This window comes from Rhododendron vialii, chromosome 12a, assembly GCF_030253575.1.
Source record: "Rhododendron vialii isolate Sample 1 chromosome 12a, ASM3025357v1".
NCBI classification, from domain to species: domain Eukaryota; kingdom Viridiplantae; phylum Streptophyta; class Magnoliopsida; order Ericales; family Ericaceae; genus Rhododendron; species Rhododendron vialii.
In genome coordinates this window covers 27,751,075-27,774,769 of record NC_080568.1, presented here as the reverse complement: position 1 = coordinate 27,774,769, position 23,695 = coordinate 27,751,075, and the positions used below count along the sequence as shown (strand labels likewise).

The 23,695-nt window shown below is 41.6% G+C and overlaps 4 protein-coding genes across 6 annotated transcripts; 3 read left to right on the top strand and 1 right to left on the bottom strand.

Moving 5' to 3' along the window:
* Positions 1–522: 522 nt before the first annotated feature.
* LOC131311629 (pentatricopeptide repeat-containing protein At5g61370, mitochondrial) lies at positions 523–2,800 on the top strand. Its single transcript, XM_058339151.1, has one exon. The coding sequence runs from the start codon at positions 972–974 to the stop codon at positions 2,424–2,426; it is 1,455 nt and encodes a 484-aa protein (XP_058195134.1). The 5' UTR covers positions 523–971; the 3' UTR covers positions 2,427–2,800.
* Positions 2,801–4,471: 1,671 nt separating this feature from the next.
* Positions 4,472–8,625, top strand: LOC131309618 (uncharacterized). Its single transcript, XM_058336227.1, has 8 exons — positions 4,472–4,625; positions 4,709–5,071; positions 5,179–6,387; positions 6,470–6,910; positions 7,010–7,237; positions 7,341–7,991; positions 8,102–8,170; positions 8,234–8,625. Exons 1-8 carry the CDS (start codon positions 4,472–4,474, stop codon positions 8,623–8,625), a joined length of 3,507 nt encoding a protein of 1,168 aa, XP_058192210.1.
* A 976-nt stretch (positions 8,626–9,601) lies between these two features.
* LOC131310845 (NADH dehydrogenase [ubiquinone] flavoprotein 1, mitochondrial) lies at positions 9,602–14,547 on the bottom strand. 3 transcript variants are annotated; one of them, XM_058338080.1, is made up of 3 exons: positions 14,383–14,546; positions 10,652–12,122; positions 9,602–9,856 (listed from the first exon to the last, which is right to left on the bottom strand). In XM_058338080.1, the coding sequence occupies exons 1-2, from the start codon at positions 14,404–14,406 to the stop codon at positions 10,665–10,667; spliced, it is 1,482 nt and encodes a 493-aa protein (XP_058194063.1). In that variant the 5' UTR covers positions 14,407–14,546; the 3' UTR covers positions 9,602–9,856; positions 10,652–10,664. The 3 variants fall into 3 exon arrangements, with proteins under 3 accessions (XP_058194063.1, XP_058194065.1, XP_058194064.1); XM_058338082.1 differs by lacking the exon at positions 14,383–14,546 and adding an exon at positions 13,852–13,872; XM_058338081.1 differs by lacking the exon at positions 9,602–9,856 and having other exon boundaries at positions 10,446–12,122; positions 14,383–14,547.
* Positions 14,548–18,998: 4,451 nt separating this feature from the next.
* Positions 18,999–21,006, top strand: LOC131310866 (probable xyloglucan 6-xylosyltransferase 5). Its single transcript, XM_058338110.1, has one exon. It carries the CDS (start codon positions 19,289–19,291, stop codon positions 20,639–20,641), a length of 1,353 nt encoding a protein of 450 aa, XP_058194093.1. The 5' UTR covers positions 18,999–19,288; the 3' UTR covers positions 20,642–21,006.
* Positions 21,007–23,695: the final 2,689 nt, after the last annotated feature.

The window sequence follows — 23,695 nt, the reverse complement described above, 5'->3', positions numbered from 1 at the left end:
TTTTGTATTTTGTTCGTCTTTTTTGAATTTTTGTTAAATTTGCGTTATTTTTAGAATTAATCCTCCATCTCCATGAGAGTAGTCTGAAAAGTAAAAAATTATTACCAAAAGAAATTTTTTTTTCACCAAAGACAAAAAAAAGTATCAAACAACTATTTTTTTTTGTCATTTTATACGAATTTTTTTCAACATCAATCCATATTTTTATATTTTTCCGATTCGTTCCATCAAGAAGAAGGATTTAAAAATTACGACAAAAAGAAGCTTAAACTTTCAAAATTGTTCTTCAATTCAAGTAGACTTGTCACATAAATTCAAGATTAAACAGGCAAAAGGGTAATATTTTGAATCTCTCTCTAATTTCTCAAAAAATGGACAACTTGGAAAATATGAGTGATTATTCAATAATTTTAGGGCAACGCTGCTACTTAGTAACTTAACACCTTTATTCATACATTTCCGTGGAATCAATGCGATTAGTAGTAGTAAGTAGTTTCGCGGAGATGTGCGGTGAACAACAAAGGTGTGGACCATCACGTGGCGGTGCTCCAAGACCACATGCATAATTTATTTTGGAAAATGAGATTGGAGTAAACTCCTACCGATTGGACATCTTTTTTACCTAATCCCCATTTTTCGGACAGCGTAGTCAGGATTTTGTTTGTTTTGGAGTCGGACATGCGATATTATCTGGGTTGCTATACAGTGTAGTCTACTTGCTGGTCGTTGGACCAAAGAAGATTCTTGCGCGAGCAATCGCACAAAAGACGCTTGCTTGTTCCTATTCTTGTTAGGTGTGAAGAAAGCAGCAAAAGAAAGCAAGAAATTCAGGCACTTTATCAGGGGTCACACCATCTGTTTGATAAAATTCCCCAGACAATGTGCTAGTTCTGTGGGTTTTCCAAAGTTCTTGTACTTTTCATGTTAAGTTGTCAATTGCATGACTTGTTCACTGAGTTTCTTTGGAAGAGATGCTATTCTTATGGAAACCGACATGGCGAAGTTTGACGCGGCTGCAAACTATCAGTGCCTGGAAGCCCACGCAACGTTTTCCGCCACTCTACTGCACAATGCCACCAACCCATTTGCATACAGATATCCAAGAGCTATGTAGTGTTGTTTGTAGGAGCTTTGGGGGTTTAGATGAACTGGAAGCGAGTCTTGATAGATTTAGCATTCCTCTCACGTCATCCCTTGTTACCCAAGTCATTGATTCTTGTAAAAATGAAGCGCCCACTAGGAGACTGTTAAGGTTCTTCTTATGGTCACACAAAAATTTAGATGATAAGCTGGAAGACGCGGATTATAACCATGTGATTCGGGTGTTTGCAGAGAATAAGGACTATAGGGCAATGGAGATACTAACATCGGATCTTGGCAAGGAAGGTCGGAAGATGGAGACTTGCACATTTAGTGTTGTAGCTGAGGCATTGGTTAAATTGGGTAGGGAAGAAGAGGCATTGGGGATTTTCAAGAACTTGGACAAGTTCAACTGCCCACAAGATAGAGATACAGTCACAGCTATTGTTAGTGCCCTTTGCTCCAAAGGGCATGCTAGGAGGGCTGAAGGGGTTGTTTCCCACCATAACAATAAGATTTCAGGTGCAGAGCCTTTGATTTATAGAAGTCTACTATATGGGTGGTCGGAGAAGGAGAATGTTAAGGAAGCACGGAAAATTATCAAAGAGATGAAGTCTCTTGGTTTTACGCCAGACCTCTTTTGCTATAATACATTCCTCAGGTGCCTTTGTGAGCGAAATTTGAAATCGAATCCGTCAGGTCTTGTTCCTGAAGCTTTGAATGTGATGATTGAAATGAGGTCTTATCAGATTAGCCCCACCTCAGTCAGTTATAACATATTACTCTCTTGTTTGTGTAGGACACGAAGGGTCAAAGAATCTCTTCAAATTCTCAATATAATGAGGAGTTCAGGTTGTTTTCCTGATTGGGTTAGCTATCATCTTGTTGCAAGAGTCCTATATTTGACAGGTAGATTTGGGAAAGGTAAGCAAATAGTCGAGAAGATGATAGAGGATGGGTTGGTGCCCAAACGAAAGTTTTATTATGACCTAATTGGCATTCTGTGTGGAGTTGAAAGGGTGAATTATGCTCTTGAGCTGTTTGAGAAAATGAAGAAAAGCTTTTTAGGTGGCTATGGGCCTGTTTATGATTTGCTTATACCAAAGCTTTGTAGAGGAGGAGAGTTTGAGAAGGGCAGAGAGCTATGGGAGGAGGCAACGACAATGGGTGTCACTCTTCAGTGTTCAAGAAATGTGTTGGACCCGTCAATCACTGAGGTGTTTAAGCCAGTGAGGAAGGTGAAGGAAGAAGTTAACCTCGTCGACCACACACCTAGAACCAAACCCCGCGTAGCAAAGACTATCAGAAAGAATTATAAGGGTAAAAGCAAAAAAAGAACAAAATAAACGCTTCTCGTACTTACTTGATATTTGACATCTTCCTCATTGTTGCTCTTTCATTGAGCTTCATTCTTCTTAGCATTTTTCTATTTTCCTCAGCTTTTTTATCCCCTTGAGATCCCAAGTAACTTTAATGGTGTTTTATTTATATTAGGATATTGAGTCTCGCATGCTGACTCTTAAAAGAAAATGTCATGTTTTCATCGATAACTGACGAATGTCATTTTTTTGTTGTTGTTGTTGTAAACGAAGGGATTGGTGTTCACAGCTTTCTGCAGTTTAAGATCTCAAAACAAGCATGTTGATGTTAGTATGATCAACGGAATCCCTGAACGCATTCCTTTCCTCAGTTCCTGTTTCTTTCATCCTGCTGGCATAATTGGGCGTGGTTGTTCGCTAATTCATGGTTCTATGTAGGGATATCATGTATATAGGGTGCTCTTGGGCATGCAAATGCCAACAGACAGTAGTGACCTCTTGGTTGCAGGGAGTGCTCCAATGAAAATAGTTTCTGCTAGGCTGAACTTTTTGCATTTTCTGGTACATTAGCATTCTAAAATGCCATCATCCTGAGCAATAAGAGCGTGCAAATGCAGGAAAGAAACTTTCGTCAGATTTCATGCTTCACTTTGAGCACACCTCTTTGTGTTATTGAAATTGTTTTTTTGGACTTCAGGTTGTTCATTAACGATCCAGTTCCCATACGATTATTGAAACGCGGATATGCTAGGTTCAGAACTTCGAAGCAGCAAGTTTGGTCACGTTCTGGACCAAAAACTCCATCAATCATTTGCTGAAGTGCGATGCAGGTATAAACCACCTCAAAAGGGTTATTATTTGAGAGGATAGAAAGCCTAGCTTTTCTCCTCATCGCAAAACTATTGTCAGTCGCATTTGGATTTTGGAGACCTGTGTAGTCACTAGATCCTGTGCCCTGCCTTTGTCACAATTAAGACCAAAAAAATTAAAATTTGAAAGCTAGAGTGTTACGCGTGTGGTTTAAAGAAATAGAAAATGGTCTTGTCGTAGTGCTCATCTGATTGTACAGCGTATTGGCTCCTATGATGAAACTAGGAAACTGTGTGTGCACATGGAATCTGAATTTGTTCTTCCGTTGCGTGGTGGGATTACATTGCTTAAGTCTCATTGTGTTGTTATCCGAACTTTTGGCAAATGAATACTGTCGTTTTAAGTTCCTATTACTGGTTGAACTGCTCGATTAGGAATTTGATAAATGCGCCTCTATCTTGTTCGTGCTATCCAAAAGTTTAGGTACGTTGGGAGAATTGGGAATTTGGTCTCTGGCAAGCAAGGAAGCTTAAAGAACAATGCAGGATAACTCTTTCGGCATGTTGGTTCATGTTGTTTTCATTCACCTGACCAGGCTGTCAAGGTACTGTAATGGAGAAAAAAAAGGTCAGCTTCTACATCTTATGATAGCCTACTGCAAATTTAACATAGTATGGAGAAAATTGCAGGCTGCGAACAGTGGCTGCCCATGTATCAAGTACAATACGGCTGAGAATGCTCCAATCTTCGAAGGTCGGAAAAGGTTTTAGTTGGGGAAGTTGTTTGGCTAAGATGGTGGTGCAGAGGGCTCGGAGGACTTCGAAAAGAGCATTTACTCCAGTGGATGAGGAGGAGGGCCCTCCAAAAAGGAAATCACGATCTTCCTCTTCGGCATCTTCAGAATCTTCTCCGAGGTCAACTCCGTCCTCCCAAGCTCCTGCTACAACACCGGATAATGTGTTGAATTTTGCAAGAAGAGGGAGGGATGGGGCCCCGTCCAGCGCTATTCTAGGCGGAGAAGGGGTATTGGTTTCTTTGGGTCTTGGCGCAGTCCAGCGTTCAGGGATGGAGGACATTAATGTGGGTGATTATTTGAAGATGGTGATTCATGAGTATTGTCAAAATCTCTCAGATGCAGAGCGGAAGTCGGAGCACTTGAAGGAAAAATTGAAACAGTTGATCAGAGATAAGCTTGTTGAACTTTTTGCACTGAATTCGAACGGGTCAAAAAACGGGTCTTCGGAGGAGGTTGTACCCGATCAATGAAGCTCCTTAGCTGGAACTGTCAAGGGCTGGGCCATCCCCTCACAGTTCGAGCAGCCCGTTCTCTGGCCTGTGGGAATGGCATTAATTTGCTGTTTCTTATGGAAACTAAATGTACAGTTTACTCTTTGCGTTCTTTGGTTTTTAAGTTAGGTTTTTGTCATTCTTGTGGTGTAGATGCATGTGGTAGTAAAGGTGGTTTATGGGCAGCTTGGGATAATTCGATGAATGTTCAGGTGATGGAAACAAATTTGCATTTTTTGCTCCTCAAGATGGTGGACGGTATTTATGGGGACTGGTTTTTGCTGTAATATATGGACATCCGGTTCTCAGTCGGAGGGAGGATACTTGGGTTTTTCTAGGTGAAGTGGCGTCAAAGCTCTCAGGACCGCTGCTTGTCATGGGGGATTTTAATCAGGTTTTAAATGACGATGAGAAGTGGTCTACGAATACAGGTCAGATCCGAGGTTGGAATTGGTGCTCTAATTTTGTTACTAGATGTGGGCTATCTGATATACCTAGTTTTGGGGTTAAGTTCACATGGTCCAATAATCAATCCGGCGATGCTGCTACTTATGAAAAGTTAGATCGAGCTATGGGTAATGCGGCTTGGTCTCATATGTTTCCAAGGCAGCGCTTCTAATTCTACCTATTTTCAGATCAGATCATAGTCCTATAATTTTGGATACTCATTGGCAACAAAAAGCGTATCAACGAATTCAGCGGTTTGAAGAGGCTTGGGTGGGTATTGATGCAGTTCATCAGATTGCTAAGAAGGTGTGGAATGTGCCGTTGAATGGTTCTTTTGCTTTCAAAATTATGCAGAAGCAAAAAATGCTTCTTAGGCACCTGGCGAATTGGAAGAAATTATCGATAGGATACTTGACCGAGGAGATTGAAAGTAGGAAGCGTCAATTGGAAAAAATCCAGTTCCAGCTAGGCGGGCAGCAATGGGGATTGGAAACAGAAGTAATTGTTAAACAAGATTTGTTGGTAAGAAGAGAGCTGGAGGATCTACTGGCACGTGAAGAGGCTTACTGGGCTCAGAGAGCTAAGCAGAATTGGTTAGCGATGGGGGATCGTAACATTAAGTACTTTCATAAGATGGCATCTATTCGAGCCCAAAAGAATCGTATTGTTGCATTAAAAGATTCGACTGGGGTATTGGTGACCGATCCTGATGCAATTGAAGCTATGTTTCTGGATCATTTCCGTTCACTTTTCAGATGTGAGGCGGGTTCTAGTATGTCAAAGCATGGGTACGCAGATTATGTAAATGGAGTTAGGGACGAGACCCGAGTTAGTCCTAGTTTACTGACTACTATTAAGACTAAGCTAACGGGCGCGCAGCAACAGGACTTGGACCAGCCTATCACCCCGGACGAGATAAGGAAGGCTATGTTTCAGATGGATGGACGCAAGGTGCCGGGGCCGGATGGATTTGTGGCAGCATTTTATCAGGAAAATTGGGATTGGCTCGGAACGGATGTTGTTCAAGCTTCATTGGCATTTTTTGAGTCGGGTTTCATGCTAAAGGAATTAAATCAAACTCTTATTACGCTAATTCCAAAGGTTCCTAATCCTCAAAGCGTGAGTGATTTCAGACCTATAAGCTTGTGTAATGTGTTATACAAGGTACTAACCAAGGTATTGGTGAATCGACTCCGGTTGGGTCTTGGAGACTTGATTTCCCAATATCAGAATGGTTTTGTTCCAACTCGGATGATTTTGGACAATGTGTTAATTGCGCATGAAATGTTGGAGTTCATTCGGAAACGGAAACGAGGGAAACGGGCAATGTATGCTCTTAAGCTTGATATGAATAAGGCATATGATCGAGTGGATTGGAATTTTTTGTTGGGAGTTTTGCGGACTATGGGCTTTAGTCAGAAGTGGGTAGGGTGGATTCATCAGTGTATCTCTACTGTCTCCTTTTTGGTGGTGTTAATGGAAGAAGGTCTCGCCCTATTATACCAGCTTGTGCCCTATTATACCAGCTTGTGGACTTCAGCAAGGGGATCCGCTCTCGCCTTATTTGTTTATATTGGTGGCTCAGGCTTTCTCGGATGGGTTAGAGGAATTTGCTTCTCATGACATTTGCAGAGGTATCTCGGTAAGTTCTTGTTCCCCTCGTGTTTCCCATTTAATGTTTGCGGATGATTGTTATATTTTTATGGAGCATAATGTGGATCATGCATGGTGTCTAAAGTGGATACTTGATGTCTATTGTGATCAAGCGGGTCAAAAAATCAATTTTAATAAGTCAGAGCTTGTCACTAGCCCCTATATGAAATCTCAGGAGGTGGCATACTTGAAACATATTTTTGGTGTGAAGTGTGTGGATAGGCCAGGAGTATATCTTGGTGCTAACATGGATTTTTCTATTCAAAAAGGTAGTCTTTTTTCTAAAATTTTGGAGAGGATTGCTGCTAAGCTGAGTATGTGGAAGGCTCCTTTGCTAGCTTTTCCTTCACGGGTTATTTTGGTTAAGCATGTTTTGCTCTCTATCCCTAATTACTTGTAATCGGTTTTTCCAGCTCCGGCCTATTTCCTAAATAAAGTCAAGTCTGTGGTGTCGCGTTTTCTTTGGCATGGGGAGAGTGGAAAGGGGATTGTTTGGCGTCGGTGGGAGGTGTGCTGTTTACCTAAGGCTAAGGGAGGGTTAGGTCTGCGAGATTTGGGTTGCCTCAATCAAGCTTTGCTGGCTAAACTTGCTTGGAGATTGTTGAAAAACCCAAACTCTTTGCTTTCTAAGGTACTGGTTGGTAAGTATTGCCAGAGGGTTTGGTTTTCTTGATGCCCGCCCATCATCTTTAGCGTCTTGGGGTTGGAGGAGTATCTTGTGGGGCAAGGAGTTGTTGTGTAAAGGTCTTAAGTGGAGAATTGGTAATGGCAAGAGGATTAGTGTGTTTCGGGATGAATGGATCCCAAAAATGGTTAACCCTCTCAAAGGGTCTCCTCTTAGTGGTGGTTTACCAGATTTTAAGGTTTCGGATTTATTTGATTCGAGTTGCGGCGTCTGGAGGGAACCTCTTCTTGAGGTTCTTTTTCCCAAAGTGGTGGTCGAAATTATTCGGTCTATTTATTTCCCAATCCAGGAAGTTGAGGATGAGTTGATTTGGGAGCACACTAAGAATGGTGTGTTCTCAGTAAAGTCGGCCTACCTGTTTCGGTTTCAAATCCAGTTTAGTGAGACCTTTCGGCATGAACAGGGTAGGTTCCAAGGTTGGGGTAAAATTTGGGCTTTAGGGTTGCCCCCAAAATTCTTGCTGTTTGTTTGGATTGTTATTCACCGCATTCTAGCGGTTAACGATGCTTTGCTAAGAAGAAACATTACGGTGGACTTGTTGTGTCCTCTTTGTGGGCAGGATGTGGAAACTATTGAACATTTGTTTTTGCAATATAGCTGTGCAATGAGAGTATGGAGAGCTTCTCATTTGGGTTTTGATTTTTCGAAAGGAAGTCCAGTTGGTTTAATGAATGGTTTAGTCATTGGCTCAAAGAAGCTCCCGACAAGGAGTTGATCCAGGACTCCATTCTCGTTATGTGGTCGGCTTGGTGTGCGCATAATGATGTGTTATTTAAAGGAGCTAATGTCGATATTGATAATGTTTTACACTCTTTTTCAGGCCTTATGATTGTTTGCAGGTCTTCTCAAAGGAATAGTGTGGTGAGATGTAGAAACGTCAGTGAAGGGGGTGCTATGAGCTAGCCCCTTAGCTTTTATTATTCAAAGCCTGGGTTTGGGGAGAATTATATAGGTTGGGTTACGTTTGTCACGGATGGGGCTTGGTTAGCTGAGTCTCATAAAGGGGCTGCGGCTTGGGTACTGGAATCAAGTGACGAGGACTCGCCGTATCAGTGTGAACAATGCAGGGCTTTATCTGCTTCTTTTGTGGAGATTCGAGTAGGTTTGATGGTGTTACATTGGGCACTCGGGCAGAAAATGGATAGTATTTGCATCAAGACAGATTGTGCAGTGTTTGTCCAAGGGCTTGTAGATCGGCAGAGCGCCCCTTATGATGTTCAAGCTGTTCTTTCTGATTTTTGTTCTCTGTGTTCTAAGTTTAGTGCTGTAAAAGTTGTTAAAATTTCTAGACTAGACGTTAAAGCTGCCCATGTTAAAGCTAGGGCGGCATTAATGCGTTTGTAAGGTTATTTTTCATCCATATGCAGTTTATCTTTGGTCGAAAAATAAATAAAAAAGAAGGTACAATACAACCGCCCGCGAGTTACAAAAGAAGTCTATCCACATAACTTAAGCCCTTGTTAATTATAGGGAAATGATTTTGCCATCCCTTTTTTTGTTAACGCTACTTCTACACTTGCAGGGGAATAACGTTAATAAAAAAAGGAGTGGCAAAATCAGAAGCCTAATCATATCACAATCTTTAAAAAAAACTGTGATCATAAATGCCCAATGACTTGGAAATACAGTTTTGTCTCGCTCCCTTCTCTTGTCTTCGAATGTGGTAGTCAATAATTTTAGGGAAAATGACGGCCCAGGACGTGTTTTGATAATTAATACCCGCCAAGGACATGCTGAGAATATTTGAGTGCATTTGTTAATGCTGAAAATGTCCTTGGAGGGTATTAATTATCAAACATGTCCTTAGCCGTCATTTTCCCATAATTTTAGATTAAACAACTTTTCATTGTACTTCTTTACAATAAGATTTTGTTATAGTTATTTAACATTAACAATAACCAATTCTAAAAATATTTAGATGCCATTTCTGACGTCCATTGTACTTTTTTTACACACGAATGCTTTTTTCGACCATTAACGGTTAGATAACTAACCTATTAAATAAAAAACTTTTAAAATTATATAACCATCCTATAATTAGAACTTAACATAACGCTCAAAAACTTGGAGTCAGAAATACCTATCCCTGGGATTTTCGGAACATGTGGTGCGCTTTTTCAGAATTCATAAGGTTAACAACTCACACATCCCTCCGTTTCACTACAGCAGATCTAATAAACCAATTGTTGCTATTCAACACATTTCTGATTATGATGGTGTCGGATGTTCTTTGTTTTTCCCTCGCCTAGTGAACTCGTATCCTTCAACTTCAATCTCGAACGTGCAACATGGCATTTTTGTTTTATTCAAGAAATAGAGATACTTTAAGCAAGTTTATTCAAACAGTCAGTAACATGTCCTCATGGCTCAAATAGAAGAATTGACAATAAAAATTCAAGACCCACACAAATTGGGGAGGAGTTACAGCATCTCTGGTACAATCATTATTGATACAAAATCATAAAAATAAACATGCCACTCACTAGGACAGCCAGCTGCCTGAGTCAATTCTAATGTTTGGAGTATTCCCTTTCCCCTTCTTTATTCTACAAAATCCAGCACCAAAGGTGTTTCCCTACATACCAGAACACAGACCGAGAATTGCCGTAAATCAGGAACAGGTAGATTGTTGACGTCCATTGAATGAACAAATAAACATGGTACTTCTATGCGATTCTCAGACTAGGGTATTGTGTGTTGTGTGCGCGCGTACAGGTGTGCGCGAGACAAGTTACAACTTACACTTCCAAAGGCTGTTGCCATTTTGCCAATGCACAAGGCTATTAGTTGGGCAACAAACTATACCTACTCGGGAAAACTATAAACATTGTTTTCAGTTTTCGCTCAGTCTTGTCACACAGGCTCATTATTCCATGTTGATTTTCGAGAAAATTGGTTTTTCAGGTCAATTGTAATCTGCCCTCAAATACTTGGATGTTTTTATATGTTACTGCGAAATTAGCTAGTTTCAATGACACTGCAGTTGTAAATGTAGAAATAAGTCCTCCAAATACCACGGGGGCAAGCTCCACCATACGTTCGTAGAGGACTGTTATTAGGGAAAAGTCATTAAACAATAAGAGCTATCATTAGAGCTAGTGGAAATGCTACCCAACGCTAGCAGGGAGGCCTAAATTAACCCAGGATGCATTGTACAAAGGAAATTAAGGAAATAGGTCTAATTGATTAGAAGGCCCTTGACAAAGCAGAATGGCGAAAAAACGGTTCTTGTAGCCAACTCCCCTTGATTGGGACACAAGATTTAGTTTGGTTCACTTCTTGAGAACGGTGCACGTGGCTAGATCCTTGGGAGTGGTAGCAAATACTCACAATGCGAAAACTAAAAGCCAAAAAGGGTGCACAAACAAACCTGAATTCAAAACTCAAGCAGCAGCCTCCAGTAACTCCCTCTCTGCACGCTCCCTAATTCTCCTCTCAAGCTCTGGCCTGAAATGCCTAATAAGACCCTGAACAGGCCAAGCAGCAGCATCACCCAGCGCACATATGGTATGCCCTTCAATCTGTTTTGTCACCTCCTGAAGCATGTCAATCTCCTCCAACTTAGCATTTCCAACTTTCAACCTCTCCATAATCATCCAAAGCCACCCCGTACCTTCCCTACAGGGCGTACACTGACCACAACTCTCATGCTTGTAAAAATAAGAGAGCCTTGAGATTGCGTCCACAACATCGGTTGACTTGTCCATCACGATCACAGCCGCAGTCCCTAATCCTGATTGGACGGCCTTGAGCGCATCGTAGTCCATCATCACATCATCACATATGTCCTTAGGAATCAAAGGCACAGATGAACCCCCCGGTATTACTGCAAGTAAATTGTCCCATCCACCTCTAACACCCCCACAGTGCCTCTCTATCAGCTCTTTCAATGGAATACTCATCTCCTCTTCAACGGTGCACGGTTTGTTCACATGACCCGATACACAAAATAGCTTTGTACCTGCGTTGTTCTTCCTGCCAAAACTAGCAAACCACTCTGGCCCACGCCTTAAAATGGTGGGAGAAACAGCAACCGTTTCGACATTTGTAACAGTTGTGGGACAACCGTATAGCCCTGCATTTGCTGGGAAAGGAGGCTTCAATCTGGGCTTCCCTTGTTTCCCCTCAAGGCTTTCCAAAAGTGCTGTCTCTTCACCACAGATATAGGCGCCAGCACCATAGTGGATATGCACGTCAAAATCGTAACCAGATCCACATGCATTTTTTCCCAACAGTCCTGATTCATAAGCTTCTTTCAGGGCCTTCTCAAGGTTCTTGCGTTCATTTACATACTCGCCCCTGATGTAGATATAAGCAGCAGTAGCCCTCATTCCCACCCCGGCTATTAGGCATCCTTCTAGTAGTTTGTGTGGATCATGACGCATTATTTCCCTATCTTTACAAGTTCCGGGTTCACTTTCATCAGCATTAACAACAAGATAAGAAGGGCGTCCATCAGACACTTTTGGCATGAACGACCATTTGAGACCCGATGGAAAACCAGCACCACCGCGTCCACGTAAGCCAGACTTCTTCATTTCATTAACGATCCAATCAGCACCCTTGAGTACTAGGTCTTTGGTTCTATACCAGTCACCCCGTTTCATGGCCCCTTTAAGAAAAGGATCATGCAAACCATATACATTGGTGAAAATGCGGTCTTCATCCTTCAGGCCACCAAAATGGGTTTTCTCAGGAGGTGGGGGAGGTGGGGCAGGCTGTGGGGTGCTAGCAGTTGTTGCACCTTGGGTGCTAAATAATCTGCTGCCTGGGACCCAGCTCTCACTGAGACGCTGAACCAAAGCCATCCTATGAAGAGTAAGCATGGTCTTAAGGGGTACCTATCAAAAAAGTCAAAGAGTGACATCAATGGAAACCAAAATATCATGTTTTCCCATCTTGTCCAACTTTAATTCAGGTATAAATCTACAATGTCATGAACATAACTTCTACTTGACAGAAAATATAACACTCTGCCCCAAGCAAGTGTAAAAGAGATTTAAAAAATGGAAAGTAAATAATACTAGATAAAACGGAATAGAAAAGCAAGTGCATTAAACCTAGCCATTTATCTTTTATTCATTTTCTAGAGGCTCTGTAAGCCTCTGAAATGTCAGGTATACATCCCCACTAAGGAGGGTAATAAGAGAAGTAAAGTAAGCACAAACTGACATTAGACTAAAGCTATGTTTGTTTGGGTGTAAAATATTTTCCTGGAAAATGTTTTCTTATTTTTTGGTGTTTGGTTCTGCAAAAGACAGGAAAATATTTTACCACGTAAAACATTTTACTTCATATGTTTGAAAATGTTTTTTTTCCTTGAAAAGGTGGTACGTCATTTTCCGAACTTGGCGTCGTTGTACTGAGCTCTTCTACAGCCCTAATCTCATCCACCTATGATATAACCCTTTGTTTTCTCATCAAAGACAACAAAATGTATGTAATACATACGTACATACATATATACATCATTTTACAACTATCAGTCATCAACCAAACACCAGGAAATTTTGTTTTTTGCAAAATCATTTTAAATGGAAAAACTTTTACATCAGAAAACATTTTACTTCGAAACAAACGGAACCTGAGAGAATAGGAACATGATCAGATTTAACAGTAAGGATAACTGGATAAGTGGTCAAATTAGACTGGGTTCACATATCCAAATTGTGGACATTCTTACAGATGAAAAACTGGATGGAAGGTCTAGAGTGATAACAGATATCAGTCATGTTGGTGGCTATAGCTGCAGCCAAGGGTTCAAGATAAACTGATCAAACAGTATAGAGATAAAATGCCACAGGTCATAATTTTCAAGAATTTGCAGACATAGGCAGAGGCCGCAGAGCCAACTTAATAGATCAGATAAAACAAGTAAGCACGTACTTAATGCAATCAAGAAACTTCATCAATCTTTCTAAGTTAAACTTTTTTGAGAACCCAGAACACACAATCACGAGTCACACATCATCTGTATGACAGTATTAATAATGAACTTAAACAACTGAATGTAACAAAACTTCTCTCAAGCATTTAGCTTCACTTACATGAACTTGTATAACTTCTTTGGTTAGAACATACTCCTGTGACTACTGGTACTATATGATTCCTAGTTAAAATATTATGTCGCCCTAATCTAGAACAGTCGATGCGGAACATGATTAGTTCTCTTCATTACATTTGGAAAAGTTACTAATTTATAAAAATCGGTCGAGTTGGCGCCTAAGCATTGGGCGGGGGTCAAACGCGTAGATAAAAATAGGTTGTTGGACCCTCGCCTAGCACTTAGGCACCGACTAGTCGGCCAGCTTGGGAGCTAACTGGCTGACTAGTTGGCCTCTGGACACTAGGCATTCCTCTTCCGCCCGACCAGTGCCTAACGACTTTAAGAACACTAAGATAGGAAGTAGAACACAAATGATACAGAATTTTATTTTGAAATAACACCCAATTCAACTCTGCACTCTGTAGTGACAACATGAGTGTCTGGAGTTTATTTCCTCAATCATCTTGAATACAACCATACTGGTAGCTATTTACTAAAAAACACTACAGTGGTAATATTTTCACCTGCCACGAGTCCTTGAAACCAATTTTGTCACTGTGCTTGCCTTATGGTTCACACGTTCTCTATAAGGCACAGAGAATGATTAAAACACCACTCCAGTATCTACACACAACCCTAAAATTCAGAAGGAGTTCATATGCAACAAAAAAAAAACCTTCCAAGAAATCAATCATTCTTTCCCGGAACCCATGTCATGTGACAATGTGAAACTATCTTTTTTTCCCCGGGCGAAAGTCAGTATTGTTAGAACACTTCAATTAGCACCTTGGGAGAGGAGTTGATGTATACTAATTGATGCCCTAAAACACAAAAATCCTCACTTTTGATGTAACTACACGAAGCATAAAGTTCCCTTTTTTCCTCACATTTCCCGAACAAAAATTAAGGAAAAGAATAAGGCGAACCCATGTAGATCTGTTAAAACCACAGATTCTTTATAAGTCACTCGTAAATGCGATGGAGGTATAAACTCGTATACCACCATATGTACAGAGAGAGAGAGAGAGAGAGAGAGAGAGAGAGAGATTGCGTACCATAACACCACGAATTTTACGCATAACACCACGAATTTGGAAGACCGGTCGAGCTCTGAATGTATCGGCGATGATTCTCAGGTGGGGATTTGATTTGAGGAAGAGGAGGATAATATTTCCGGTAGTTTGAGGGTCCACGGTAGAGAGCTCTGGTGCGAGTAAAACGGACGATTAGGATGTAATTATCGTAATTGTTTTGACTGAGAAAATTATTTGACGGTGGGGATTGGTGGAGGTTAGGCGATCATAGAGCGAACACGTGGAGTGCTGGAGAACTGTGCAACCTTGGGATTGGCGGAGTTTAGGCGCTTACAGTCCAAACACAGGTTGCACAGTTTTCCGGCACTCCACGTGTTCGCTCTATGATCGCCTAACCTCCGACAATCCCCACCGTCAAATAATTTCCCCTATTTTATTTTCATTCAAACTAAATATTATTTTATCTCCTCTCTTTAATAACTTGTCCAAACAAAATACATTTTAATCTTTTTCCATAAAAATTATATTGATGTTGGGCTCCTCCATGGGACCCCCTACATAGATAATACTACTATTCTCTACTATATTCACCTTGTTTGGTTTGTATTTTTGAAAATTATTTTTGATGTAATAAATGGTAATGAGTGGAGAGAGATAAAGATAAAAAGCTATTGAGAAACGTGTAAAGAGAAAAATGAGATGAGTTGATATGTAAACCAAACAAAGTGATTATCTTTTTCATAAATAATTTCCAAAAATTTATCACGCATCCAATCGGACCCGTAGAGACTAAAGTAGGGGTTACTGGATAGCCATTTCATTGCTTTATAGTTTATACCTTCCTCCTATGTCATGGCTGGAAAATGGGAATTTGCAACTTCATATCAATAGCTATGTTAATATCCGAAAACTAAATGCCCCCGTAAGGGAGAATACCAGAGGTCAAAGGTCTGATCGCAGACTATGCAGTTGGTCCCAGGGTTCTAGACTTCTAGTGTCGAAAAGGATGTCTGTTGTGTCATGCAAATCCGGCTACAGGCCTATAGACCCACTAGGTGACCGCTTAGAGCCTTTAGTTTTGAACCTAATAATTGAGCTTCAAAATAGTAAAATATATTAAATGTTATGAATGTGAAGTATTATAGAAGTAGGTTAATGTGGTACACTGGTAGGTGGGCACGCAATAAGTGTAGGGTCACGAGTTCGAACCTCAACATCTTCAAAATGACAATTTTGAGGCTCCAACTCACATTCTTAGGGAACCATGAAGTGATACAACAATTTGGCCACTGAACCACAACACGAATATGCTTCTTTTATGGAACAACTAATTAATAAGTATATCAACATATAAGAGACCCCATTTTCAAATACCGTCTAGGGCCTCGAAAATTCAGGACCGGGCCTGGTGTCATGTTTGTCTGGTCGGTTTTATTGTGAGCGGATAACTAATACCACGTTCTCCAACGTATAACTGATAAAGGAATAAGCGATCCCTCTACCAACTAATGCATTGGAGAAAAGTTCCATCTGCAGCTCCGAAAATGCGATCCAAGGAGAACTGAAGGCAGGAATCTGCAGCATTGGTTATTAGTTTAAGTTATTCGAAATTATGGAGATTGATGCAGTTTTGTACTAACTAATATGACTTCAATTGTCTCTGAGTTGAGATGGATTGGAATCCAATGGGCAAAATGTCAACTCAAGTTTTTCCTTTCCTTTTTCGAACGCGACCTAAAAAGCTTGGTTCGTTTTTTGTATTCACAGAGTCTAGCCAAACCGAGCTCCATAAAACCCAAACCAGCTGAGCTCGACTAGCCTAAGCATTTTTCGACGTATATTCAGAGTTTCTAGGGCTCAACTCACCGTAGGTGCGTCCGCATGCAGCAAAATCACAGGTGAAAAAACCATGCAATTCTGGCCATTTTCAACATAGGGGTGATACTAGAGCAACCAAATACAGAGAGAGAGAGAGAGAGAGAGAGAGAGAGAGAGAGAGAGAGAGAGAGAGAGAGAGAGAGAATTAAGGCACATGAGCAGCACATGAAAGCAAGGAATCAACTAGGCATATGGCTTATATTTTAAGGGTATCACGTATGTATTTCTCCAGATAAGTGCTCTCCTGGCCACTTCCAGTCTCCAATGCTTTTCCTTCAATACCGGCGTGGACTTTTCTAACCCCTAGGCAAATCATTGACAACAGTGTGACGGTGCTCTAAAGCCCTTCCGCGCTACACATTGGCGTGGGTTTCATCACAATGTACGTGACTTACACACCAATTAATGTGTGGTGAGGAAAGACACTGAAATATCACGTGGTAGTGCTTTGAGACTACTGAATACTTTCTCCGATTGATCCCATGAAATGGTTTTTATGACTATTATGATATGATACTAAAAAATTATTGCATGTACAAAAATCATCCCATTAAAATATGGCTTTAACCCATCATGGTATGCAACACGTTAGAGTATTTTCGCCATCAAGTCTTAAAAAGGGCTATAAACTAGATTTAATTACGAGTTGTGTAACCAAGTGGGAAACCAAACAATTATTGAACGATCTCTTGGCCACAAATATTGAAGAGGAAGTTCGGTACTATCAACAATATTGACGCTGTTATGTAATGATAATTCTAAAAAATGAAAATCCATTTAATACAATTATGAACGCTCACATATTTTTTTAATTAAATAGCTCAGGTGTCTAAGCCAGTTTGCGTGTATCTCGACTAACTGGTTAGCTAAGAAATGTAGTTAATTAAGCCTTTGATATGTGCTATGTTAAAAATAGATGATCGATTGTTCATTAATCTAGTAAAATGGCATTTACGTTTGTGAATGACTATGATGATAAAATCCTAGAGTCGGTGGTGGCCGTGGCTCTTGCCCATAGTCCCTTCGGTGGCACTGGCAAGCCATGGCCCTCGCCTGCACTTCCTTCCTATCATGATAAAATTCTGGAGTCCCCCACTGATCGTGGCCCTCACCCGCATTTCCTTTTGTCTGCCAAGGAGAATGAACGAGGTAAGTTAAAAGTTTTTAAGCAATGTTCTTTGGTAGAAGCAGACTTGGGAAAGAGGAGCTTACCCTGTACAACCCCGAGGATTTGGGAAAGTGTTATCAACTTCTGTGGAGCCAGTCCATAAGTTCTTGCTTTAATTGAAAATCCCGCAAGTGGTAGGTGGGATTTATTCCACAAGATTAATCTAAGTGTGTGTAAGCTGGCTCTGGCTTTGATTGAGACACCCCCTAAGTGGACGTTGAGATTGGTCTTCCGAATTAGTTGAGTATGCGGAAGTTGACCTGGACACTTGAGTTATTAAAAAAACAAGAAGAAGAAGTGAAGTTTGGGAAATCATTCTATCATCCCCATCCAACCAAATTCTAGATGGCCATAGCCAGTATAGAATGACTCAAGAGATGGCATTGGTACTTGTTAAATCCGGACGTGCAAAGAACATGCCCGTAAACCAAGGGTCACATTCACAGGGTTGGGGTCTTAAATCATGTGTGGACTCTTTTCAAATCCCATTTCGATTGTCAGAATCGTTTATCTTTCGGAGCTAGTTGAAAACTTATATCATGTCAAAAATTACAATAACTAAATTTCAATCGAAGTTGCCTCCTAGCTCAATTTGTAGATCAGGACATCAGGTAATGGACACTTTGAAGTAATGAATTCGTTTGGCTAGGATTCAAACCCAACCCCTACTCCTCCTTTTCCTAGGATAGGGTAGAATATAATTTTCTTCCATAAAAAAAACTCTTTAGTTTTAAAACGAATTTATCTTATAATTAATTGTCACGCTGAATGGTTCAATTCCATGGAGTATGACTGATAAATAATCCGAACAATTAATGATTTATTTGAGATTCGTGTGAAAAATAAATGAATTTTTAAAAAAAATATATAGTTGGTTGCTTTATCAAATAAATTGATTTCAAATAAACTTTAATCAAGTCGATCACAAGTAGTATATATTTTAATATCATAAACTGAAAAGCAAATAATAACTTATTTAGGCTTGATTTGTAAGCCTTAAGAAGTTTTTTCTCAAAAATATTCCAACCAAATTTATTTATACAAAATTTATATTAAACAGACACAGCTTCTTTGCAGACCTCTTTGAACTGTAGTGCGTTGTTCATCACACCCCCCAACCTCTACTCGTTGACCCGACCCGTTTATATTGTAGGAATTGTCTAATGGAATATCCATGCTTAAACATTCAATTTGATCGGACAACTGCAACTACCTCATCAAAACGCTTTTATATAGAGAAATGGACAAGTAATCATTTGTCTACATGACTAAAGTATTCCAACGAGGTGGTTACAGATTCTCGATCAACTTGAATTTTTGCGTGAACATCATATTTTGGCAAGCCTTTTAAGATGAACGGATCAGATCATTGATCAGAGATCCGGGCATGGTGAACCGCACACCGCAGTCTGCATAGAAGCTGTGTTCTATACAAAAATGAAGCACGGCCTCCATTCCCGTTGACTATGGCACAAAATATTTAAAAAACGGTTGGTAACACATCGCCCAAAACAGTTGGTGCATCCACTTCTTCTTCTATGTATCTTCCTTTCCCCCATCCCCACACAAACCCCTCTCTCTCTCTCTCTCTCTCTCTCTCTCTCTCTCTCTCTCTCTCTCTCTTCCGGATACAGCTCACCCACCACGGTGACTCCGTTGTCACCGTTACCAAGTTAAGGTTTTACATTCCCTCTTCTTCTCTTTCCTAGCCAATAGCCATAGCCATAGCCATAACAAGAACCCTTTCGAGTTTTAACTCTTAGATGTCCTCTTAACTCGTTGTACTTTGTGTTTTTCGAGTTAATAAAATCTTTTTTTGCCGATCAGAAAGTATAGCGCCATAACAAGATTGAGAGAGCGTGGGTGTGTGTTGGGTAGGAAATGGGCCAGGAGATAGCTCAGAAGCGCGCAGCCAGCGACGGCGGCCCGAGAAGAGGACCCATTATACCCCGCGGCCAGCAGCTCCGGAAAACGCTCAACAACATCAAGGTCACCATCCTCTGCGGCTTCATCACCATCGTGGTCCTCCGCGGCTACATCGGCATCAACCTTGGCGGCGGCTCCTCTTCCGCAGAGACTGACGCCGTCCGCCAGAACCTCCTCGAGGAGACCAACCGCCTCCTCGCCCACCTCCGATCCGACACCGATCCCGACGACCTTGACGACCCCCTCCCCGACACTTACAACTCCAGCACTTACCACACCTACACTCTCGGTGCCAAGGTCACCACTTGGGATACCGACCGAAGCACCTGGCTCCAACAAAACCCGAGCTTCCCCTCGCACATCCAAGGCAAGCCCAGGATCTTACTCGTCACTGGCTCACCACCCAAGCCGTGTGATAACCCAATTGGGGATCACTATCTGTTGAAATCAATCAAGAACAAGATCGATTACTGCAGGCTACACGGGATCGAAATCGTGTACAACATGGTCCATTTGGACAACGAGCTAAATGGGTACTGGTCGAAACTGCCAGTGATCAGGAACCTGATGCTGTCTCACCCGGAAGTTGAGTGGATTTGGTGGATGGACAGCGATGCCCTGTTTACAGACATGTCATTCGAGATACCAATCGGGAAATACGCCGGCAGCAACTTGGTGGTGCACGGGTACCCTGATCTGTTGTACGATAAGAAAGACTGGATTGCCTTGAGCACCGGGAATTTCCTGCTGAGGAACTGCCAGTGGTCTCTGGATTTGCTCGACGCCTGGGCTCCAATGGGGCCGAAAGGGCCCGTCAGGGAGGAGGCGGGGAAGGTCCTGACGGCGAATCTGAAGGGCAGGCCGGCGGATTTCGAAGCGGACGACCAGTCCGCGCTGATATACCTGCTGGTTTCGAAGCGGGGCGAGTGGGAGGACAAGGTGTTTCTGGAGAATTCCTACTACTTGCACGGTTTCTGGGGCGAGTTGGTGGACGGTTACGACGAGATGATCGACAAGTACGATCCGGGGTTGGGCGACAAGAGGCGGCCGTTCGTGACCCATTTTGTGGGCTGCAAGTCTTGCGGGAGCTTCGGGGATTACCCGGTCAAGAGGTGCCTGAGCAGCATCGAGAGGGCGTACAATTTTGCTGATAACCAAGTTCTCAATCTGTATGGGTTCAGGCATAGAGGCTTGTTGAGCCCCAAGATCAAGAGGTTCAGGAATGAAACTGTTAATCCCTTGGAGTTTGTAGATCAGTTTGGTATCCGGCAGCGTTCGGTGCACGAAACCCACAAGCCTCGGAGCTAGAAAGGAGTAATCTCATAGTGAATGGGTGATGATTTAGTCGGTACCAGGGTTTTAAATAAAGTCCGTTGCTCATCGGATTGGCCGTTACAATTGATCCGGTTTTCAACACCCGAAACGGTTTACCACCGATACCATTACGTTTCCTGATACCGCGATTTAAAACCCTGGTAGGTACTGTATTTTTTTCAGCTGATACAAAGATTTTAAACTTTCCAACAATTCAATGTAAGTTTTTCTTCTTTTTCTGTTTCCTTGTATTTCACTTGAGCTTGAGAAAATTTGAGCTGAATTCTTTTGTTGACTTACAGTTTAATCTCAAAAGGAATAAAATTTGTCGGCCCTGTTTTTATGGCTGTTTTTCTTTCCTTGTAAACTGGCATTTCTGATCAATCATACGTTCTGAACATTCTTATACAAATTAAGCAGTAGGGCTGCAAAACGAACCGAACTATTCGCAATCAGCTCAAGACTTGGCTCGTTATGGGGTCGACTCGGCTCTTTAGCAAATGAGTCAAGCTCGATTTTCAAGCTCGTTCAGTAAACGAGTTGAGCTGTTAGTTGTAACTTGGCTCCTTAATAAAAGCTCGGATCGTTTGTAGAGAGACTCGGCTCATTAATGGAGTCTTGTTTAGTAAACGAACCGAGTTCGAACACCTCCATGCTAAACGAGCCGAGCTCAAGCTCGATTGGCTAAACTCTATGATAGTTCACAACTCTCTTGCAGCCCTACGAAGTGGTCTGGGACTATAGGCGGGCAATCTTGCCGCACCTTTTTGTAGAGAGTTTAATTCCCGTGACTCGTGCGGCTTAATAGCATTTCACTTGTCTATATATAGCTTTGCCTAGTTTTGGCCTGTAAGCATTTGGATACGAATCCAAGCCAGTGTTGTAAAAAGCTCTAGGCGCTCTGAGGCGTCACGGTCCCTTGGAGGTTTTGCATGAGGTGAGGCACACGCTTCATTAGAGTGACGCGAGTTGCATAAACTATGAAGTGCCAAGAATTGTGCAGCTAGGGCTCGCAACTGAGCCCTTTTACTTCAAACGATTCGATTCAGCATTTTCCTAACTTGTAATCCTTATAAATCGACGGCCGAGTTGGGACTTTTAACGAGTCTGGAATAGGATAGTGAGGCTCATGCCTCATGCGCCTCAACGTGAGGTGCGCAGTTTAGGAGCCTTAGTAGCGCTTCACGAACCTTGCCTTGACTCAAGGTATTCAAGGTGTTCTGGCCGAGTCTCGCATCTCCTTAGTCCCCTTACCCGCGAGGTGACTGCGCGCCATTCTGAGAAACGAATCCGAATCTCATACTGCAAACACATTGCAATATGAACTCATCCAAATTGCAATTTCTCTGTGATCTGCTAAATAGTTGTTCAGCACATTGATGGACAAAATTCTGGAGCTCTTGGAAGTAATTGGTTCTTACATTTAGATGATTTTTTTCATTCAGAAACTGAAGTCCTGAAAATCAATGTAAAGGTCCTTCATATCATAGGAGTATTTGTTTGCTTGTTTTACAATTGATCCGGTTTTCAACAGCTCTCGCAAATTTACTGGGGAAGCTTTTTGCTCGAGTCTTATTGATCGATGCTGATATTCTTGCACCGATTTCCAAGTATTCTCTTGTAGAAATGTCACGCTCGTACTATCATTTTATTGGGTTGGTCATTGTACCCCTTAAATGCGTCACGTCTTCTCTTCGCAACGATTTAGACTGTTAGCATGCCATATTGAAGAAGTTCCACTAAAGGAGAATACTTTTACGAGGTTATGATGATTACTGAGTTTCAACTGCTAATGTACCAAAGGCTGCAACCCTTTGACCTTGTCGGTAAGAGAATCCATCCATCCTTATCGATAAAAGAAGAGCGCCGCCCTCTTGGTATGGACTCAAAATTGAGGCTGGCTCACATTTACACTAGACCAAAATTTTCCTTCAACTGTCACCGTATTTCCATTACTATTGTGTATTTCCCTCCAACTAAATGCCCTTTTAAAGGACGAAAAAAACTGCACACATCTCAGATTTAGCATTACGAGCCCCTGTGGCATCTCATCTGAACCTCTTACTTGTGTTTGTGTTAACGTATTTTCTATGATTTGAAATCAAATCGTTCACTTTAGACGTGGATTGGGTCTGATTTTGTCGAAATAGTTTCAATTTCATCATCTTGAGTACTCGTGGGTTCTCTGTTACTATTATAACTATATCTTGGTGGGTTTCTCGTTTAACATTGTGTACGTTCCATTCACCAAGTTAGCTACAGTAGAGGACCTTGCGGTTTTAACTGCATGAATGGTTCTTGCAGAGTTCTCTAACCTGTTTCCACAGAGAAAATGGAGGTCAAACCTTGTACCAAGAAAACCTCTGTACCTCTGTTTCCTGTGCATTTTCAGGGCTCTAATGTTAGAATCTCTTTTACTATTGTGCAATTCTGTGGTTGAAAATGCACGGAAACAGAAGTACAGACACTTTTGATATAAACGATATGGTGCTACCGAAAGGACATGAGATTCTAAACAGTAGAGCCCTGGTTTTATGTTCTAGCACGGACAAACGGATGATGGTTGGCCTGCCTTTGTTAAGCCAGATGCGTGGCGATAAAGGCAATTTTTGCACATTGCATACGATTCCGGTTTGGTTTTTATCTCTAACCTTGAAAGGAAGTACTGATTTATGAGCTGTGCCCAGAAAAGGAGAAGAGGTAGGCTGGGGGAAGAGATCAAGGGAATCCTCCTAACTCTTTTGCTTGGCAGATTGATCGAATGGAAAACACTGCAATAGGGGTTTGTTCCATCGTAACAACTCATGTCCGATTATCGTTGCTAGCAACTCTTGGGATCGCCTCATCTCACGTGTATATAAGTTAAAAGGGTTGTGAAAGGGGCAGTAGGAATTAGTCCGAGGTCTGCACAAATTGGCATGGAACACTCTACATACCCCAAATAAATAAATTGACCCAATGGAAAACAAGCCTAGAGTCAATGGTTTGGCGCCTTCAAACCCTCAGATGTAACATGTGCAACAGCAAATATGGTGGGGTTTTTTTTTT